General features: G+C 43.4%; 1 protein-coding gene across 10 annotated transcripts in view; it reads right to left on the reverse strand.

Moving 5' to 3' along the window:
- The window catches only part of LOC129838290 (myotubularin-related protein 5-like), a 74955-nt gene extending 66310 nt beyond the window's left edge, over window positions 1-8645 (reverse strand). For all 10 annotated transcript variants that reach the window (XM_055905169.1, XM_055905168.1, XM_055905167.1 and 7 more), the window contains exon 1: window positions 8413-8645. In XM_055905169.1, the coding sequence (XP_055761144.1) occupies window positions 8413-8467 (55 nt within the window). In that variant the 5' untranslated portion in view covers window positions 8468-8645. The remainder of the gene's footprint in view (window positions 1-8412) is intronic.
- Between the last annotated feature and the right edge of the window lie 9817 nt (window positions 8646-18462).

Consider the following 18462-nt stretch of genomic DNA (forward strand, 5'->3'; position numbering starts at 1 on the left):
TGTTGCTGTTTTTTTTTTTTTTTTTTAATCGCTGTAGGATGCCTATCAAAATCACACTTTAATAGAGAAACCACAGAATGTGATGCAAGTCCAACAGGAGACCACTTGAGGTCTGATTGATTGTTTTTTATAAGATAAGTTTAATGCTAGCTAGCAACTTACCTTGGCTTCTTACTGCATTCGCGTAACAGGCGGGCTCCTCGTGAGGCAGGTGGTTAGAGCGTTGGACTAGTTAACCGTAAGGTTGCAAGATTGAATCCCTGAGCTCACCAGGTAAAAATCTGTCGTTCTGCCCCTGAACAAGGCAGTTAAACCACCGTTCCTAGGCCGTCATTGAAAATAAGAATGTGTTCTTAACTGACTTGCCTAGTTAAATAAAGGTGTTAAAAATAAAATAAAAATTGGCGTCCAAAAGTACGGATTTCCGATTTCAAGTTTTCATAACATCGACCCTAATTAAAATCGGCCATTCCGATTAATTGGTCGACCACTAGTAATTACACTAATTCATGTGTGCACCTAGCAAGAGGCTGTTCAGCTACGTTTTTGTAACACACATTGGATGGTAGAGTTTGCAAACCAAATACCCACTGGATTGATGAAAATAATCATGATATTTTGACAGTTAAGCATAGGCTACTTTGTAGTTAACATTTAATTGAGAGGGTTTTTTGGGAAAGCCTTTCCATCTACCAGAAGACAGTTTTCATTAGCATCATCGCCAACGGCTACAGAAAGTGGTACACCAATACACAGAGTGGCATTCTCGTTGCCCCTTCAAAAAGTTGCAGGAAATACAAATCACTGATGAATTCTGTTCATGTCTTATGATAAACTTGGGCATAAACTTGGGCAAAATAAATGTTCAATACATTGTTAAATTCCGATTTAACGCCGGAATTCCGTGAGGGCCCTAATCATCATGAGGCCCTCCACTACCTAATGATGTCAGTTAAGAACAAATTCTTATTTACAATGACGGCCTACCCCAGCCAAACCCTAATGACGCTGGGCCAATTGTGCACCGTCCTATAGGACTCCCAATAACAGCCGGTTGTGATAAAGCCTGGAATCGAAACAGAGTCTGGAGTGACGCCTCTAGCACTGAGATGCAGTGCCTTAGACCGCTGCGCCACTCAGGAGCCTAAATAACTATTGCCTGTAGGACTCACATCTGTAGCCATGAAATGCTTTGAAAGGATGGTCATGGCTCACAACACCATCATCTCCAATTCGCATACCAATTCATCCAGGAACTCTATAACAGGCAGTATCAGAGGAAGGCCCTAAAAATTGTCAGACTCCAGCCACCCAAGTCAGACTGTCTAGGACCAAAAGGCTCCTGAACTGCTTCTACGCCCAAGCCATAAGCCTGCTGAACAGTTAATCAAATGGCTACCCAGACTATTTGCATTGACCCCCCCTTTTCACACGCGGCTACTCAGTTTATTATGTAACCTGATTGCCTAGTCCCTTTTACCCCTACATGTACATATTACGTCAGCTACCTGGTACCTCTGCACCAGTGCTCCTTGTATATAGCCTCGTTATTGTGATTTCATTGTGTTACTATTTCCTTTATTTAGCTAATTGTTCTTTATAAATCTGCATTGTTGGGAAAGGGCTCTTAAGTAAACATTAGCGGATACCTATTGTATTCGGCACATGTGACAAATTAAATTAGATTCTGACTCCGCATAGCTGGCTATGTGAAACGTGAAAGAAAATGAATGTGCCAGAAAACAATAGCCCACTTGGCTAAGTGGGTTGACTCATCATTACCACTTACATTACATGGGGACGTGCAAATTCACGAGCATCATGCTCTCTCCCTCCTCTGTGTGAAGAAATTTGACTGCAACCAAACAAAGCACACAAATTGTACAGGGCGGCGAGAGAAAACAGACTGCATTTCCCTGTCATAGCTCGCTTTGTGACTGACAGGCACCTATCCTATCAATAGATCACTAGAAGATGATTATCTTTCATTCTAGCAGGAGATGGCTTGACGGACTAGCCAATTGAAACTTAAATGAAAAGTAGCCTACTAATACAAAGGCAACAGTAAACAGGTCGTCCCCCACAAATGATACAGCGGCCCCCTTTGGGGCAATCATTGTAATTTGGTAAATAACAAATCTCTAACCTGTTGAGGCTGGGGGCGCTGTTGTCACTATTTATGGTAATCGTGTAATTTTTGAAACGGCTTCCTACAAAATTCTTGATCGTACAATATGCATATTATTATTATTATTATTGGATAGAAAACAGTCTATAGTTTCTATAAGAGTTGAAATTTTGTCTCTAAGTGGAACAGAACCCATTCTACAGCAATTTCCCTGACATGGAGTCAGATTTCAGAAATTTTGGCCACTGTTCTGGAGTCAGTTTTAAAGCCAATGTTATTCCTATGAGTATACGGACACTGCTTACGTCTTCCCCTGGATGCCTTTACGTGATGACGATTTGAATGGGGTCGATTGCGCGTTCACAGGCACTATAAATTAAAAAACCCTGTAGCTAGTAAGTCTTTTGCAGCTGCGTCATGCGCGTGGAGGACACCGACCCGCACCTGTTCCAAGCATTAGTGTTGGGAGTAATCTTTCTCCGGTCATGTTAAGACTCGTTATAGGAGTTAAAAACATCATAAGGTAGTTAATTTAAAGCGTTTTATAGCAATTTATATCCGTTTAGTGCGATTTTGGGACATTTATTTCTGAAACGCTGTGAATCGCTGGGCACGCTTCCAGTTCATCCCGAACGCAGTTGGCATTTCCACATGGCAAGAGGACAGCTTTCCACCAAAAGACGATTAGACCCAAGAAAGGATCCTTTGCCCAAGATACTGATGGAAGAACAGCTCAAAGTAGGAAATTTTTATTATGATAAATCGTGTTTCTGTCGAAAAATGTTAGTGGCTTAGGACGCCATGTTTTTTGACGTAGCTTCGCTTGGCGCAAACTGTATTGAAAAGTAAGGATAATTTTAAAAATGTAATTCGCGATTGTATTAAGAATTAAATTGTCTATCAATCGCTGTCCACCCTATATTTTTTAGTCACGTTTATGAGTATTTATGTATACGAGTAGATCACTGTCTAATATGGCGCACGGACATTTTCTCACCAGCTGGGCTACTTTCCCCATTGTCTAACCATGATTTTGGTGGCTAAATATGCACATTTTTGAACAAACTGTATATGCATGTTGTAATGTGATGTTACAGGGGTGTCATCTGAAGAATTCTGAGAAGGTTAGTGAAAAAAATAATATATTTTGGCGATGTTTACGTTATCGCTCACTTTGGCTAGAATTAATGCTGGGGTAATGTTTGCACATGTGCTATGCTAATATAACGATTTATTGTGTTTTCGCTGTAAGACACAGAAAATCTGAAATATTGTCTGTATTCACAGGATCTGTGTCTTTCGATTAGTGTATGCTGTGTATTTTTACGAAATGTTTGATGATTAGTAAGTAGGTAAACACGTTGCTCTATGTAGTTATTCTAGTCCATTTGTGACGGTGGGTGCAATTGTAACCTATGCCATCTACCTGAAATATGCACATTTTTCTAACAAAACCTATCCCATACCATAAATATGTTATCAGACTGTCATCTGATGAGTTTTTTTCTTGGTTAGGGGCTATAAATATCTTAGTTTAGCCGAATTAGTGATAGCTACTGTTGTTGGTGGACAAAGAAAAGATGGTGGATTATGCTAATGTGTTTTTAGCTAATAGATTTACATCTTTACATATTGTGTCTTCCCTGTAAAACATTTTAAAAATCGGACATGTTGGCTGGATTCACAAGATCTGTGTCTTTCATTAGCTGTATTGGACTTTAATGTGTGAAAGTTAAATATTTAAAAAAAATATTTTTTTTGAATTTCGCGGCTCTGCCTTTTCAGTGGGGGGGGGGGGGGGGGGGGGGAGTGCCGCTAGCGGCACCCTCATCCTAGACAGGCTAAGGCAAGACTCCTTAGAAAAGAGCCAGTGGACCACACTTTGAGGAACACAGTACATTTGCATATTAACAAACAATCTTATCTGGAGTGACCTACAAAAACAGGTGCATACAAAAAACAACCGGGAGGGCGGGGTGAACAACACACAGTAATAATCTGAAACCCAGAAATCAAACAGCTTTCCCTGGGAGAGGGGAGGGAGTGGGGTTGACAACTGTAAAAAAAGATAAATAACATATATTATTTTTTTATCTTCCATTCACCAGAGATAAATAACCATCCAATCAGGTGCAACTTTATCCGGCCCAGGACCAATCAATATTGCTTCCTGTCCCTTTCAACCAATCAACTGATGTGTGCGGGATTATGCGAAATACAGTGGGACACCAGATTATAATTCCTTTCTTTGATGGCGATGATGATGGGGAGGTGGTCTTGATCATAGATAATCTAGTCCCACCACTGATATACCCTTGGGGGATTGGAACGATTACTCCTCTAACAACAGGCTGACTGGGAACAGGATTGCCCCAGTTCTGCCCTGAGGGGTAACAGCAGGAGGAGAAGGGTGAGGGGGATAAATTCTCCAAATTCCAAGGAAGACCATCAAAGCAAAGCAGGGCTGGGAATTGCCAGGGACCTCACGATAGAATATTATCACGATATTTAGGTGCCAATACAATATGTATTGCAATTCTCACGATTGGCCCCCTAGTAAAAAAGAAGATTGAGTACAAGCCATGAAGGAAAAATACTGGAGTATTGGTGCAGGTACAGCACACTATCACAAAAATTATAATTGCAAAACAATAAGATGCATCGTCAAATAATATCCCAATATGTAACTGTATAAATTTTTATCCCCATCACTAGCTTCTAGAAGTGGGTCACTGAGGGCAGGCTGCAGGGCCCTGGGACACTCGTTTGCCTCCTGAATAAGGAGCATTCATTACAGCAGACAGACGGCGATGAAACAGCCACACGCACACACAGCCCCGGGCTGGGGCAGGGACATAAACAAAAGTCCCTCACTATAAGAGCAGTAGGCTTACATCCAGGTCAGAGCAGGGACCAGAGAGTCACTTTACATCATGTCTGCAGGGAGAGAAGTATCCGGCGCAAGCCCCGAGAGAGACCAGACCAGCCAGTATTCAGTGTAGCTCCACACGGAGACAAGCAGTGTCTGTTTACAGCCTAACAGACAGGGAGACGGTAACGTTACCAAGATACCATGGCGAGTCCCATGGTAGAGACATTCCGACACACACACACTCACAGCTCTGTCCCCCTTCCAGCAGCACCCCGTCCCCTATGAAAGACAGATTGTGAGGTCTATTTCTGGAGGTCCTGAGTGGCTGCAGCCTGGCCTGCTCTGGAACCAGGGAGGAAGTGGTAGCCCACAGATCGAGAAGAGTGCTGTCAAGCTCTCTCTCGCCTTCTTCCTCGCGCATGTCCTTTTCCTCTGCATTGGTTGTTGTGGTGTTTCAGTCTCACTCTGGCGGTCTCCAAATGTAAAGCTGATTCAAATTGTCCAGCAAAACGTAGGCATATCTATGCACCTGACCTAAAGAAGCAGTGATAGGTATTTCGTTTTATAATGAATTGGACACAACACTACAGTAGGTGACATTCTTCATGCTTCTCTCCTCTATACAGATCTGTTCACATCTAGCTCTTGTAAAGGGAGCAGAGGCACAGTGCTGAGCTCTGGTCCAGGCTCTCTCAGTGCCAGAGCTGTCACTCTTGGGTGAAAAACAACTGCTGTGCATTCTGTCTAGTCCCCCACTTCGGCATACACAAACAGTAACACTCCTCCAGCTGCCTGGGAGGGAGGTAGAAAAGAAGGGGTCAGAACGGAGAGCAGTGTGTGTTGCGGCTGATCATGGAATGAGGCCCTTGGCTTCTACAAAATAAACGACAACTCCCCACCCACATGAGAACACACACCCCCCCACCCCCCTTCTCCCAGTTTTCATAGAACACAAACACACAGAGGGACAATCTGGATTCTCGCTCTAAACACGTCTCCCAAGGGTCCGCTCTCCTATTTCCTGTTTGGGCCGGGAGCACCGTGAACGGAGCATCCGATTCGCCGCAGTGTTCTCAGCACAAAAGGGGACGGCTGTCAAAACAGAGCTACACAAGAAACCCCAGTCAGGCTGACCACACCCTGGCCACAGACCGGCCATCTTGGCTCCCCATGTGAAGTCTATCTGATCGATGAGAGTTTGGGTTGAGCACAATCATCAGGCAACCTGACACCTTAGTGACTAATGGAGTGTGTGAATGGGAGCTGCAGGCAGCGGTCATCAAGTCAGGGGCGTGCCCTGCAAACAGTACAGTAGCAAAACCTGCCCCACAGGGTGCAGAGAGGTTTTGTTCCTCTGGATATCCTCTTCAAATAATTCACCTGATGAATGCTTTACATTGTACACTGTCGACTCTAATTCTAAGCGTGGTCACATACAATTAAAGGATGGGTGTATGCAGGTAAAAGCTTTTCTCCATCACTGAATGTTATGTTGATGATGTAATCACCCAGGAAGCATCTTCTCTAGAAATACAGTGATGTTTCAACAACTCAAGTCTGTGGAAGCAACTTACAAACACAGATGAGTTCACACACCCAAACAGCAGTTGTGAAACATTCCAGGCCTGTGGGTGTGTGTGAGTGTGTGTGTCAGTCAAAACACAGATGAAGCAACACCACCACACCTGTGCTTTCAGGACATCGCAGGACAGGCAGGCTGCAGCTCTGTCAAAATGTCAGGGAGCACCAAGCTCTCTCTGGCATGTGAGAATGATGTCAGAAGACAATATCATTGCCCCTGGGAGGATGCATTAGCCTAACGGTATAAAGAGTATCAAATTGGAGTATCGATCTGATTGCAGAAGAGTGGGTATCCACTTTAGGTAATGAGTATGGAGTCAGCGTTCAGGAACAGGTGGTAAGACTAAAATAAGCTTGTGTTGTTGAAAAGTAAAATGCATACTTTAAAGAATAAAATGGCAGATGCATATGTTGCAGCAAGTGATTTACTATGCATGTATATATTATGCATTGGGCTGCTGTAAAAGGGTTTCAACGACAGACAAATCATCATCCCTGATTCTTGTTTTTTTATTGGGTACGGAGGCCTCGTTTCTCCTTGATCACCTCAGTGCTTGGGGGTTTTAATGTCTGCTTCCCAGATGCTTTACAGGCCTAGTCTGCATTCAGCAGCAAGAACAGCAGGGTAGATACAGGAAGGAGATACATTCGGCAGTGTGCAACGTCCACATTATAACATCCTGCCCGCTGAACCTTACAGGGATCGCCCCCCTTCAAAACAGACATGCATTAAAATGTATGCAAAGAAAAACAAATGTTCATTGTCCAACCAAGAAATAGGTACACAAGTCAGTTATTGCTTGATTTTAGACGCTGAGGACTTGTCATGCTACGATGTTTCTGCATGCTCCATCTAAATGAGTCCTAAACAGAATCCATTCGATAAGTAAAAGACGTTACAATTTTCAAAATAGCTTAATATATTCATCGGATAAGGCGGCTATAATATTCCATGGTGAACATGCCATTATACCGCACGGATCTATGCCACCGCGCAAACCGGGGGGAGAGTCAGATAACGGTCCCAAACACTCAGCGTCCGCAACAACACAACAGGAAGAACACTTAGCATCTACTGGGCTCGGTTCTGTACACTGGTTCAAGTGGCTTGGGGACGGGCAAAGCCATCTAGGTTAGTCCACAAACAAAAACAGACAAAAGAAAACTAACAATACTTCCATTTCTAAAACATACGTTAGTTGTTCACAAGCATTGTCAGTAAGAATAGTACGCGTTTATCAAGCAAAGATTTGCTTTGCTTCTCAATATGACCAGTTAGTCCTTATAATTTCGACCTCATGTAAAATCTCGACACGAATGTGACGTTTGCTTTACTAACTCATTCCTGTTAGCTTGGCGAGAGGTGACATAAAATAGTTTCACTTTGGTTAAATAACAAGTTGGTTTAATAAGCCCACATTAACTAGAAATCTACTCTAACCAACGCCGCCAAACATGTCATTATTAAGCTAACAAGTATCCTCTACCAAGCTAATTAGCTTGCAAGTTCACTTAAGTTATTAGTTAGCTAGATATGGCTATGAAAATTATGCATGACATAAAAGAAAATGGAACGCAGACATTCACTCAAACTCTTTCCTCGTGGTTTGAAATAACACCAGACGGCTGGCTAATCTCGAGAGGCCTTTGACATCCGCGATTTGTAGTTCAGTGCCCTGCCGGATAAGACACCCCACAACTGTGGGACGCCGTTTCGTCCCGTCCCCGCCTCCCTCTCCTCCGCCTCCTCCTGTTTACCAGGGCTGAACCGCGGCTAATACGCCAGCATTAGCTAGCTAGCACTTAGGAAAATAGCTAGCCCAAAACTCACCTCTCTTATCGAGGTCGTAACCGACCACCACGAAGTAGTCGGCGAGCCTGGCCATCTCGGAGTTCACGGAGACAGGCCTTTATTGCGGTACCCTTTCCCTTTACCGTCGATATTCCATTCACATTCTGTTGGCGAAAGACACATCACGGGCGACAGTAGCATCCTTCCTGCTGTATCCTGCCGCCATACCGTCAGTATGCCTTGCCCTGACAGCGGAGTGTGATGAGTCTGCGCATTGGGTTACAGGGAGGGGCGCATGGCAAGAATGTCCCACAACGTCCCATTAATGTAGTTGGGTGTTGATCCCTTGCAAAAAAACAAACCACTGTTGCCTAACCAGCACGTTGTTACCTAGATGCTGACAATTATCTTACTGAAAACATGCAATATTCAACATGATTCTGAACAATTAGTGTATTTAGCATGCATCAATAACATATTGGCTACATGGCATGGTACACTTGGGAAACCTTATGTAATCTACCAAAGAACATCACCATATCAAATAAACACGTTAAAACAAGTCTTTGACAGCTCAAATGGGCTTTTTACAGTGAAAATGACAAAACTGTATCATAACCTTTCTGTGCACTCAACGTCAATATTTATCTAAACTAGAGACCATATCTTCCTCATATCTGTCACAAGTGTTCCCCAGCCCGCATGTCATTGCTGAAATACTCTGGAATCAGAGCGTCTGCCAGAACTGATCAGAGGACAGCCCACAGGAATGCCTGCTTTCGCAGTGTGTGTGGTCAAAACAGATGGTAGCCCATTCAGTTGAAATGTAATAGTGACCTATACAGAAAATAATCTGTATTAAATAGAATTTATACATTTTCAGTTTTACACAGTATGCTTGTATGAAAGAGATAGAGATAAAATAGAACATCACCTCTGTGTGCCACTGAATAGCCAGTGTGATCCTAACCACAAGTGTCACTCGCATTGTCTCTTCATGATCGCCTAAACAAAACTAAAGTACCTGTTACATAATACATTCATGCCCCTGTCAAATTCCAGCGTAAAACTGCAGAGCACTTGGTATTGTTACATTCAACGATATCACCTTTAAAATACAGCAGTCCCAACACATAAAAACTCTTGCCTCATAATGAACAAAGAGCAACATTGTCACAACGCTGCAGTGATTTTGCAATACCGTTAAGTGATAGGGAGGTTGAGGGCAGATGACATTTATTCATCCTCTGAAACAGAGGCCCAGTTCCGTGCGGCCTGCTGTCCTTGGCTGCCGACATCGTAACGCCACTGAGAAAATTCCAACACTTCCTGCACTGCAGGTCAAGGGGGATGGTCTATGCTTCTTACAGCTGATGGGTAACATGGCCTTGAACTTCACTTGACAAACTGTCAGTAGGCAGGAGGGAGGGAAACACACAAGATTCATCTCCTTGGCTCTCCTGGTTGAGCACTAGGCTATAAGGTACCAATGTTCACTGCCCTGTTAACTGCAGTAAATAAAGGTGTTGTAGATACAGAGAGACCTGAGAGAACGACCTAGAAGCTTCTGGCCTTAGTGGATACATTGATCAAGTTCACAATGCCTTGAGAAAGACAAATCAAATCGTATTTGTCACATGTGCCCAATACAACAGGTGTAGACCTTATAGTGAAATGCTTACTTACAAGCCCTTAACCAACAATGCATTTTTAAGAAAAATAAGTGTGAAGTAAAAAATAGATAAGTAAACATTTAAAATTAAAGTAACAAATAATTAAAGAGCAGCAGTAAAATAACAATAGAGAGGCTATATATACGGGGGCACCGGTTAGTTGAGGTAATTGAGGTAATATGTACATGTAAGTAGAGTTAAAGTGACTATGCATAGATAATAAACAGAGAGTAGCAGCAGCGTAAAAGTGTGGGGGGAGGTGCAATGCAAATAGTCTGGGTAGCCATTTGATTAGCTGTTCAGGAGTCTAATGGCTTGGGGGTAGAAGTTGTTAAGAAGTCTTTTGGACCTAGACTTGGCGCTCCGGTACCGCTTGCCATGTGGTAGCAAAGAGAACAGTCTATGACTAGGGTGGTTGGAGTCTTTGACAATTTTTAGGGCCTTCCTCTGACACCGCCTGGTATAGATGGTCCTGGACGGCAGGAAGCTTGGCCCCAGTGATGTACTAGGCCGTACGCACTACCCTCTGCTGTGCCTTGCGGTCGGAGGCCGAGCAGTTGCCATACCAGGCCGTGATGCAACCAGTCAGGATGCTCTCGATGGTGCAGCTGTAGAACTTTTTGAGGATCTGAAAGCCCATGCCAAATGGTTTATATTTTCAGTCTCCTGAGGGTGAATAGGCTTTGTCGTACCCTCTTCACGACTGTCTTGGTGTGTTTGTACCATGATAGTTTGTTGTTGATGTGGACATCTCAACCTGCTCCACTACAGCCCCATCGATGAGAATGGGGGCGTAATCGGACCTCCTTTTCCTGTAGTCCAAACTAATGAAGTCATCCCTTGCAGCTGTTTCATCTCCACATCCAGTTCTAGTTCCCCTCTGAAGACGACCCAGCCCAGCACTGCTGACATTCCTGGTACTTCTCACCACTCAAGTGTGTCTCCCCTGTTAGGCGCATCCATGCCCTGGGTAGACATAGCACAGATAGCAAGATATCAGACTGGCATGCATACACTGTTATTATGTAGTGTGTTGATAATATTACTAAGCAAAATTAATAACTTAATATTGAGTTACACTTGAAAGCGCCATTAGCGTGGGAAAACTGACTTTTAAGCAGATAAAATTGGCTATAGTATTTGTTCCTGATCTCAGTTCCTACATCGATTACCATTGTCACACAGAGAAAAAGACACACAGACAGAGACAGAAACAGCGACAGAGAGGGTCAGCTCCTCCTGTCACTGACTCTCTGTAACTCATGACACACAGCCCACTCAGAACACAAAGAGAAGAACTGTCAGGCCGGATACGATGAGTCACCTGACTTCCTGCCAACAAACCAACAGACAGGAAGTGGGTTGAAGGCCTCTTGCAAATCATAGCTCTCGTGGGGCATCCAGCGTTCAATTGCTCATCCTCTGAGATAAAGCAAGCGTGAAAATGTCCTTAATGAGGACAAGAAGAGTAGCGATCAAAAGGTTTCACTTCCCCAAGTGTCTCAGATTGTATTGTATCTGACGATAGAAGTGAAAAGGGGAACTGTTTTATGATGTACTGGTAGTCTGGTAAAGGTCAAATCTGGTCTTTATATACTGCAGTGCTCCCACCTTGGAAGGAAGAGGGGTAGTTCAGGATGTCAATCCAACTGACTTCTATAGTACTGCAATAATACAGAATATTTCCTCTCAAGGAGGCCGATACCATCTAAGTATACATAAACATAATAGTAATTGAGCCTATGATGTTTATCTGCCGTGGGAATTGACTCTTTATAACGTTTCAATAAGACCCAAATGCAGACTGTGTTGAAGTAACAACGTCTGTAACGGCAACAGGGGCAGGCAAACGACAGGTCAAGGCAGGCAGGGGTCGATAATCCAGAGTAGTGGGGCAAAGGTAAAGGACAGCAGGCAGGCTCAGGTCAGGCAGAGGTCGGTAATTCAGAGTAGGGGCAAAGGTACAGGACGGCAGGCAGGCTCAGGGGCAGGCAGAGTTGTCAGGCAGACGGGCTCAGAGTCGGGACAGGCAAGGGTCAAAACCAGCAACTGGGGAAAATCAGGAGCTGAGACAACCCGCTGGTTGACTTGACAAACAAGACGAACTGGCAACAGACACACAGAGAACACAGGTCTAAATACACAGGGGATAATGGGGAAGATGGGCAACACCTGGAGGGGGGTGGAGACAATCACAAGGACAGGTGGAACAGATCAGGGCGTGACACTCTTTGAGAAAACAAACCAAATGCAAGTGTTGGACAGACTGAGGCCTGTATGAAGAGGTCATTGGACCAGTCTGTGATTGATAGGAGAGGCCCTGACCCAGGCTGCAAGGCTCAGCCTCCTCACTACTTCCCTGGGGTCAGAGATCCACAGAGTCCCCATGGTACCCAGGTGCCTGGAGCACGCACACACCTGCAGGCGATGGGAGATGTAGCAAAGGGCTTTGTGTACAGTAAACTCTATATTCCTGCTCTGTAACTATTAGTGTTTTCACTCATAACATAGAAAAACCTTCAGGGCTGGTAGAGATGTCAGAGATCTCTCTCCTGAGCTCTCTGGTGCAAGAACTCTTCTGTTAATTTATTTAAAGTGAATTTAAGGTCACATGAATTTATGTATCTAAAAAATACTATAAGCACGTTGTATTTTGAAAATCGCTGTCCATTCAAGGAGGTGAAACAAACTTAACCCCTGTCTTTGGTCGTTGCCAGGTCTGTAAGTAAATGTATTAATGAACCATGCATGCCTCTGAGAGAATGCATGAAGTAGATTAACTGCAGTAGGTTTAACCTTATTTTATTCTACACTAAGTATACCAAACATTAGGAACACCTTCCTAATATTGAGTTGCCCTTTTACCCTCATCACAGCCTCAATTCATCCGGGCATGGACTCTACAAGATGTCGAAAGCGTTCCACAGGGATGCTGGCCCATGTTGACTCTAACGCTTCTCATAGTTGTGTCAAATTGGTTGGATGTCCTATGGGTGGTGGACCATTCTTGATACACACGGGAAACTGTTGAATGTGAAAAACCCAGCAGCATTGCAGTTCTTGACACAAACCGGTGTGCCTAGCGCCTACTCTCATACCCCGTTCAAAAGCACTTAATTGTTTTGTCTTGCCCATTCACCTTCTGAATGGCACACATACACAATCCATGTCTCAATTGTCTCAAGGCTTAAACATCCTTCTTTAACCTGTCTCTTCTCCTTCATCTACACTGATTAAAGTGGATTTAACAAGTGACACCAATAAGGGATTATAGGTTTCACCTGGATTCACCTGGTCAGTCTCTATCATGGAAAGAGCAGGTGTTCTTAATGTTTTGTAAACTCGGTGTTCATAGCCATGATACTATCATCAATCTTTTATTTGTTTGGCTATTTAATACTGTGATCTCCTGTTCTCCTGCCACCAGTTAAAAATGGCCCAGTCAGGCGCTGTCAGTTCTGGAAGCACCACTATTGTCTGCCTCCACTGTCCCACCTAACAACAAGCACCCCGTCAGTGCTACCATCTTTCACCACACAGAGGAGTGATCCCTCATTTGCCCATGAAATGGGCACACTGGGCAAAACCCTGACTCACTCAGGCCATCTCCTCCAACACCCGTCACCTTCGGCCCCTCGCTGGTAACAAGAGCCATGCAAACAGAGAGAGAGAGACGACTAGCCACGCAAACAATCTTGGTTGTACCCCAATCCCCTACAAACTAGCCATGGAAACAAATTTGATGTGGGGAGCCACTGTGCCTGTGAGCACACAGGGGAGACAGAAATGCTCATCCCAGTGGGAAAGACCATGTCTCCAAAATGATTTCTCATGGAGGATTTAATGGTGCCTCATACTTAGGGTTCAAGGGTCTGCTTGACATTACAAAAAGTCCTAATTTGATCATGTTTGTTTTCTTGTGTTTTAAAAAATGCTGACAAATTATGTTTATCTTCTATCTGGGACATAATCTGGTCTGTCCCCAGCCCCATAGGAGGTCAAAGCCTTTGTGTTTGGCAAAGCTCCACTGGGCTCAGCTATGTGTGCCTCTGCAGCTGGCCTCAGTAACTGTCCTCCACTGTAGAACATTCGACTGATAGGAGGTTCACTAGGGGGCAGCAATTGTAAAATAACCAGATACAGTGAGGTTTCTGGTACTGTGCAGACGCTCACAAACAGTGAACTGCACTGTAACTAAGTGAAACGACAGAAAAAGCAGGAAGTAAATTAATATATGAGTGAATTGATGGATGAATGAATAGATGCACATGGATTTGTTGGAAGATGGAGTAAAGTAGAAATTAATATTTGAGAAATCATTCTTGAGTTATGATCAAGTTGCGGTGTAAGGAAGAAAAGCAGGTATTGGGTACCCACTGGGAAAACACTGATTGAATCAACGATGTTTCCGCGTCATTTCAATGAAATTACGTTGACCCAGCATGGAATAGACGTTGAATTGATGTCTGTGCCCAGTGGGTTATACTGTAACTGTTTACAGTGTATATGGAAAATGAAGTGCTATATCCATAGAAAATATTTTTAGGGATCTGCTAAGAGCTTTTCTCAGAAACAGAGGGGAACTTTTGGACTCTGGGAGATTCCATAAATCTTCCTCCAGACCACAGGTGTTGTTTGTTTGTATGATTAGGCTGTTTTGCAACAAAGCCACCTAATCTCAGAAAAATCGGAACACTTCAGCTCTGTAATTTGTTTATGTGGTGCTTCCTGTTCAGAAACCATAAGCAGACATATCCCCTGACCCCCCTGTGTACACAACATTAGATAGCACATATGATTTCTACACAGATTATGGTGTGTAATATGTTCTGTTTCGCCCTGGGCTCCCGTGAAATCACAGTAAAACATTTAGCAATTTCAGAACGTTTACACAACCAATCAGACAGTCTGTGACCCAATTTTTTTTACATCGGCTGAGACAAGAAGAGAGAAGGTTGGGTAGTACCACTCTTGAGTGGGTTGAGTCCTACTTGTTGGGGAGGGAACAAGTGGTTGAGGTAAATGGTTTGCCCTCCGAAGCTACACATAAGCCGTGGCGTGCCACAGGGGAGTGTGCTAGGGCCTCTGTTATTCCTACTGTACATTAATGATATAAAGGATGCTTGCTCATGTCACCTGTTTCTGTATGAAGAGGACTCTGCACTCTTGGTGTCTCACAAAACTAAACCACACTGGAGAGTATACTGAGTGCAGAGCTCACTAACATCAATGCATGGCTCATAGACAACAAGCTACAGTGAGGGGGAAAAGTATTCGATCCCCTGCTGATTTTGTACGTTTGCCCACTGAAAAGAAATTATCAGTTTATAATTTTGATGGTAGGATTATTTGAACAGTGAATAATTTGCAAATAATCGCACCAACTCTTGTCACCTTCTCACCAAGCTGCTTGGCGATGGTCTTGTAGCCCATTCCAGCCTTGTGTAGGTCTACAATCTTGTCCCTGACATCCTTGGAGAGCTCTTTGGTCTTGGCCATGGTGGAGAGTTTGGAATCTGATTGATTGCTTCTGTGGACAGGTGTCTTTTATACAGGTAACAAACTAAGATTAGGAGCACTCCCTTTAAGAGTGTGCTCCTAATCTCAGCTCGTTACCTGTATAAAAAACACCTGGGAGCCAGAAATCTTTCTGATTGAGAGGGGGTCAAATACTTATTTCCAATTTATAACATTTTTGACATGTGTATTTCTGGATTTTTTTGTTGTTATTCTGTCTCTCCCTGTTCAAATAAACCTACCATTAAAATTATAGACTGATAATTTATTTGTCAGTGGGCAACGTACAAAATCAGCAGGGGATCAAATACTTTTTCCCCTCACTGTATCTCTGAACCTCTGCAAAACAGAAGCAATTCTGTTGGGGTCTAAATTGAAACGAAGCAAGTCCTCAGGCATCAGGGTACAGCAATCAGGAGAGGTACTCACAGCCAAAACAGCAGGCAATTACTTAGAATGTACACTAGATGGCAACATGGGAGGGGGGGGGGGGTATGGCCACTAAGGTACTAGGTAAGAAAAGGCTAGCTAATGCACTCATTTTGACTAAGCAGTGTAACGGGTTACAACCGTCTACCTATTTTGAAAGCACACTTGTTGGTCTGCCTGTGCCAGGTGTGTGTGATTGTTATTTAAGGGTGTGGCCTTTTGTATAAAACCCTTCCTGTTTGTGTCATTCAAGGGATCCCCTTACTATGTGCTGGTCGGCTGGCCTTGGGAGGCCGGGAGTGGTGATGGTGTTTTTTTAACAAAGTATGAGAAATAGGACTTATTGTACATGTAGTGTGTTTAGGCACTGGCGTCCATATTCCACCTAGGCTTTTCTCTCCTCCCTGGGCACGCCCTCCGTGACTGTGGCAACACATTATTATTGTCTGTTTGAGTATGTGAATGGAATGTATAAACCTAGTGTTATTTGTGTGATATTGAAGTCTGTCTTGTAGGACAGTTGTATGGCGCTCCTGGAGCTGAAGATGGTATATGGACATTACGTAGGCCAGGAGATTGGGCCTTTCTTCTGACGATGAAAATAAATTGTTGTTGTCTGATTCCCATGCTCCACTTTTTGATGCAAAGAACCTGTTATGTTTAGCTTAGTCCCAAGGACCTACCTCGCATATTAAAAGGGGGCGTAGTACGACTACAGGAATTAAATATTTTGGTGTATTTCCCCCACGTTACAATAGCACTTCATGGTTCGAAGGCTTAACTAATCTACTAAAAAGCAACCTTCAGATAGCCCAGAACAAGTTGATTAAGCTGCCGTTGAATCTGAGCCCACGTACTCATATTGGTAGGAGCCAGTTTCAGGAGCTCAATTGGCTGCCCGTTGAGTCAAAGGTCACACATACTAGGCTTAGTCTGGTACATAGTGTGTGTGTGTGTGTGTGTGTGTGTGTGTGTGTGTGTGTGTGTGTGTGTGTGTGTGTGTGTGTGTGTGTGTGTGTGTGTGTGTGTGTGTGTGTGTGTGTGTGTGTGTGTTCAGAAGCCTGACAGGGAAAGGTACTTTTTTTTATACTAAGGAGCCGCTGAGTGGAATAGTCGGCCTCTGTTAAAACTATTCCCACTCTGTGTAGCTTTTAAAGGAAGGTGAAATCCTGGTTATTGGATAGTGTGCCTCCGTGAGCAATCCCTCCGAGCCCATTGATGATGACTAAATAGCGTTGCTTTGTGTATAGTATGGACATGTTGTGTTTTATGACTAAATAACCAATTTGCCTGCCATTTTTACTTCTGTTTATTTTTGCCTGCAACATGCCAAACTTGCCACATGCATTCATGAAAATGAGGACCACAATGGAAATAAGTTGAAGACCTTTTATCCTCGATGATTCTTAATCAAGTGCAGAATTTTGTATATGCACCTTGTTTTAAATTTTATATATATATATATATATATATAAAATAAAGCAGTGTCGCACAATCAAAGATCCATGTCCTTTGATCGCTTGACCACGACATTGATTCGACATGACATTATGGCGCTCTGTCGGTCCATTTCAAAGCCAGAGTGAGTAAAAGTTGGAGGATCTTTTCAAGCACATGTGTGCTGCATAGAGCATCAACTCATGGGCACTAATTGCCACATTATTACACAACCAGTAACGCCAGTGCATGATTGAGAGATCAAACCAGGCGGTAACCCCTCTGTTCATCAGTACACTGAGGGCACTGCTTCACAGGCCTGGTGTCACATGATACCTGCTCGTTGTTACATAAATTGGTCAAAGTGAAATGATATACTTTTGGACTTTTTGAATTGCCATCTCCAGACGAGTAGAATTACATGTCCCATTTATTAGGGTCAGAACATCACAATGCTCTATGTAGCTATAATGTCATGTTTATAACATACTTATAGATGGGTAATGTATGCTTTATGATATAATGTACATTTTTACCAAACACTGTAACATGCTAGACCTGACTGATGCCTTTTGAGGCCAAGATGAAGGTGAGTTGACTTCCTGATTGGTTTACTGCGTCATTGTTATGATCCCCCTGGGAAATAACACCGAACCAGAGATTATTATAGATTATAGGGAGTGGATTCTTTAATTTCATCCCAGGCTGGATTAGGCTGCTAGTGGCTATTACCTGTGTGGGCACTGATACTAATGTTATTATAATACTTATGAGAGACTAATGGAGGTATTCGAAGCCTTCAATGCTGCTGGAAGACACACAGTGACAACAGTGGAGGGTGAGAAATTGGGAAATTGACAGAAGTCAGACGATTTGGCGAGTAATGGACATTGCTTATAAACACAATTCATAACAGAGAGGGGGGGCGAATTTCAAAATGTGGAAAACTGTCTGACTGACTTAACAAATAAAATGTATGTGATTCTTCAGGGGTGCTCTGTTTCATTCCCTATATTTACTTTCACCAGATCTA

This window comes from Salvelinus fontinalis, chromosome 39 (assembly GCF_029448725.1).
Source record: "Salvelinus fontinalis isolate EN_2023a chromosome 39, ASM2944872v1, whole genome shotgun sequence".
NCBI lineage: Eukaryota > Metazoa > Chordata > Actinopteri > Salmoniformes > Salmonidae > Salvelinus > Salvelinus fontinalis.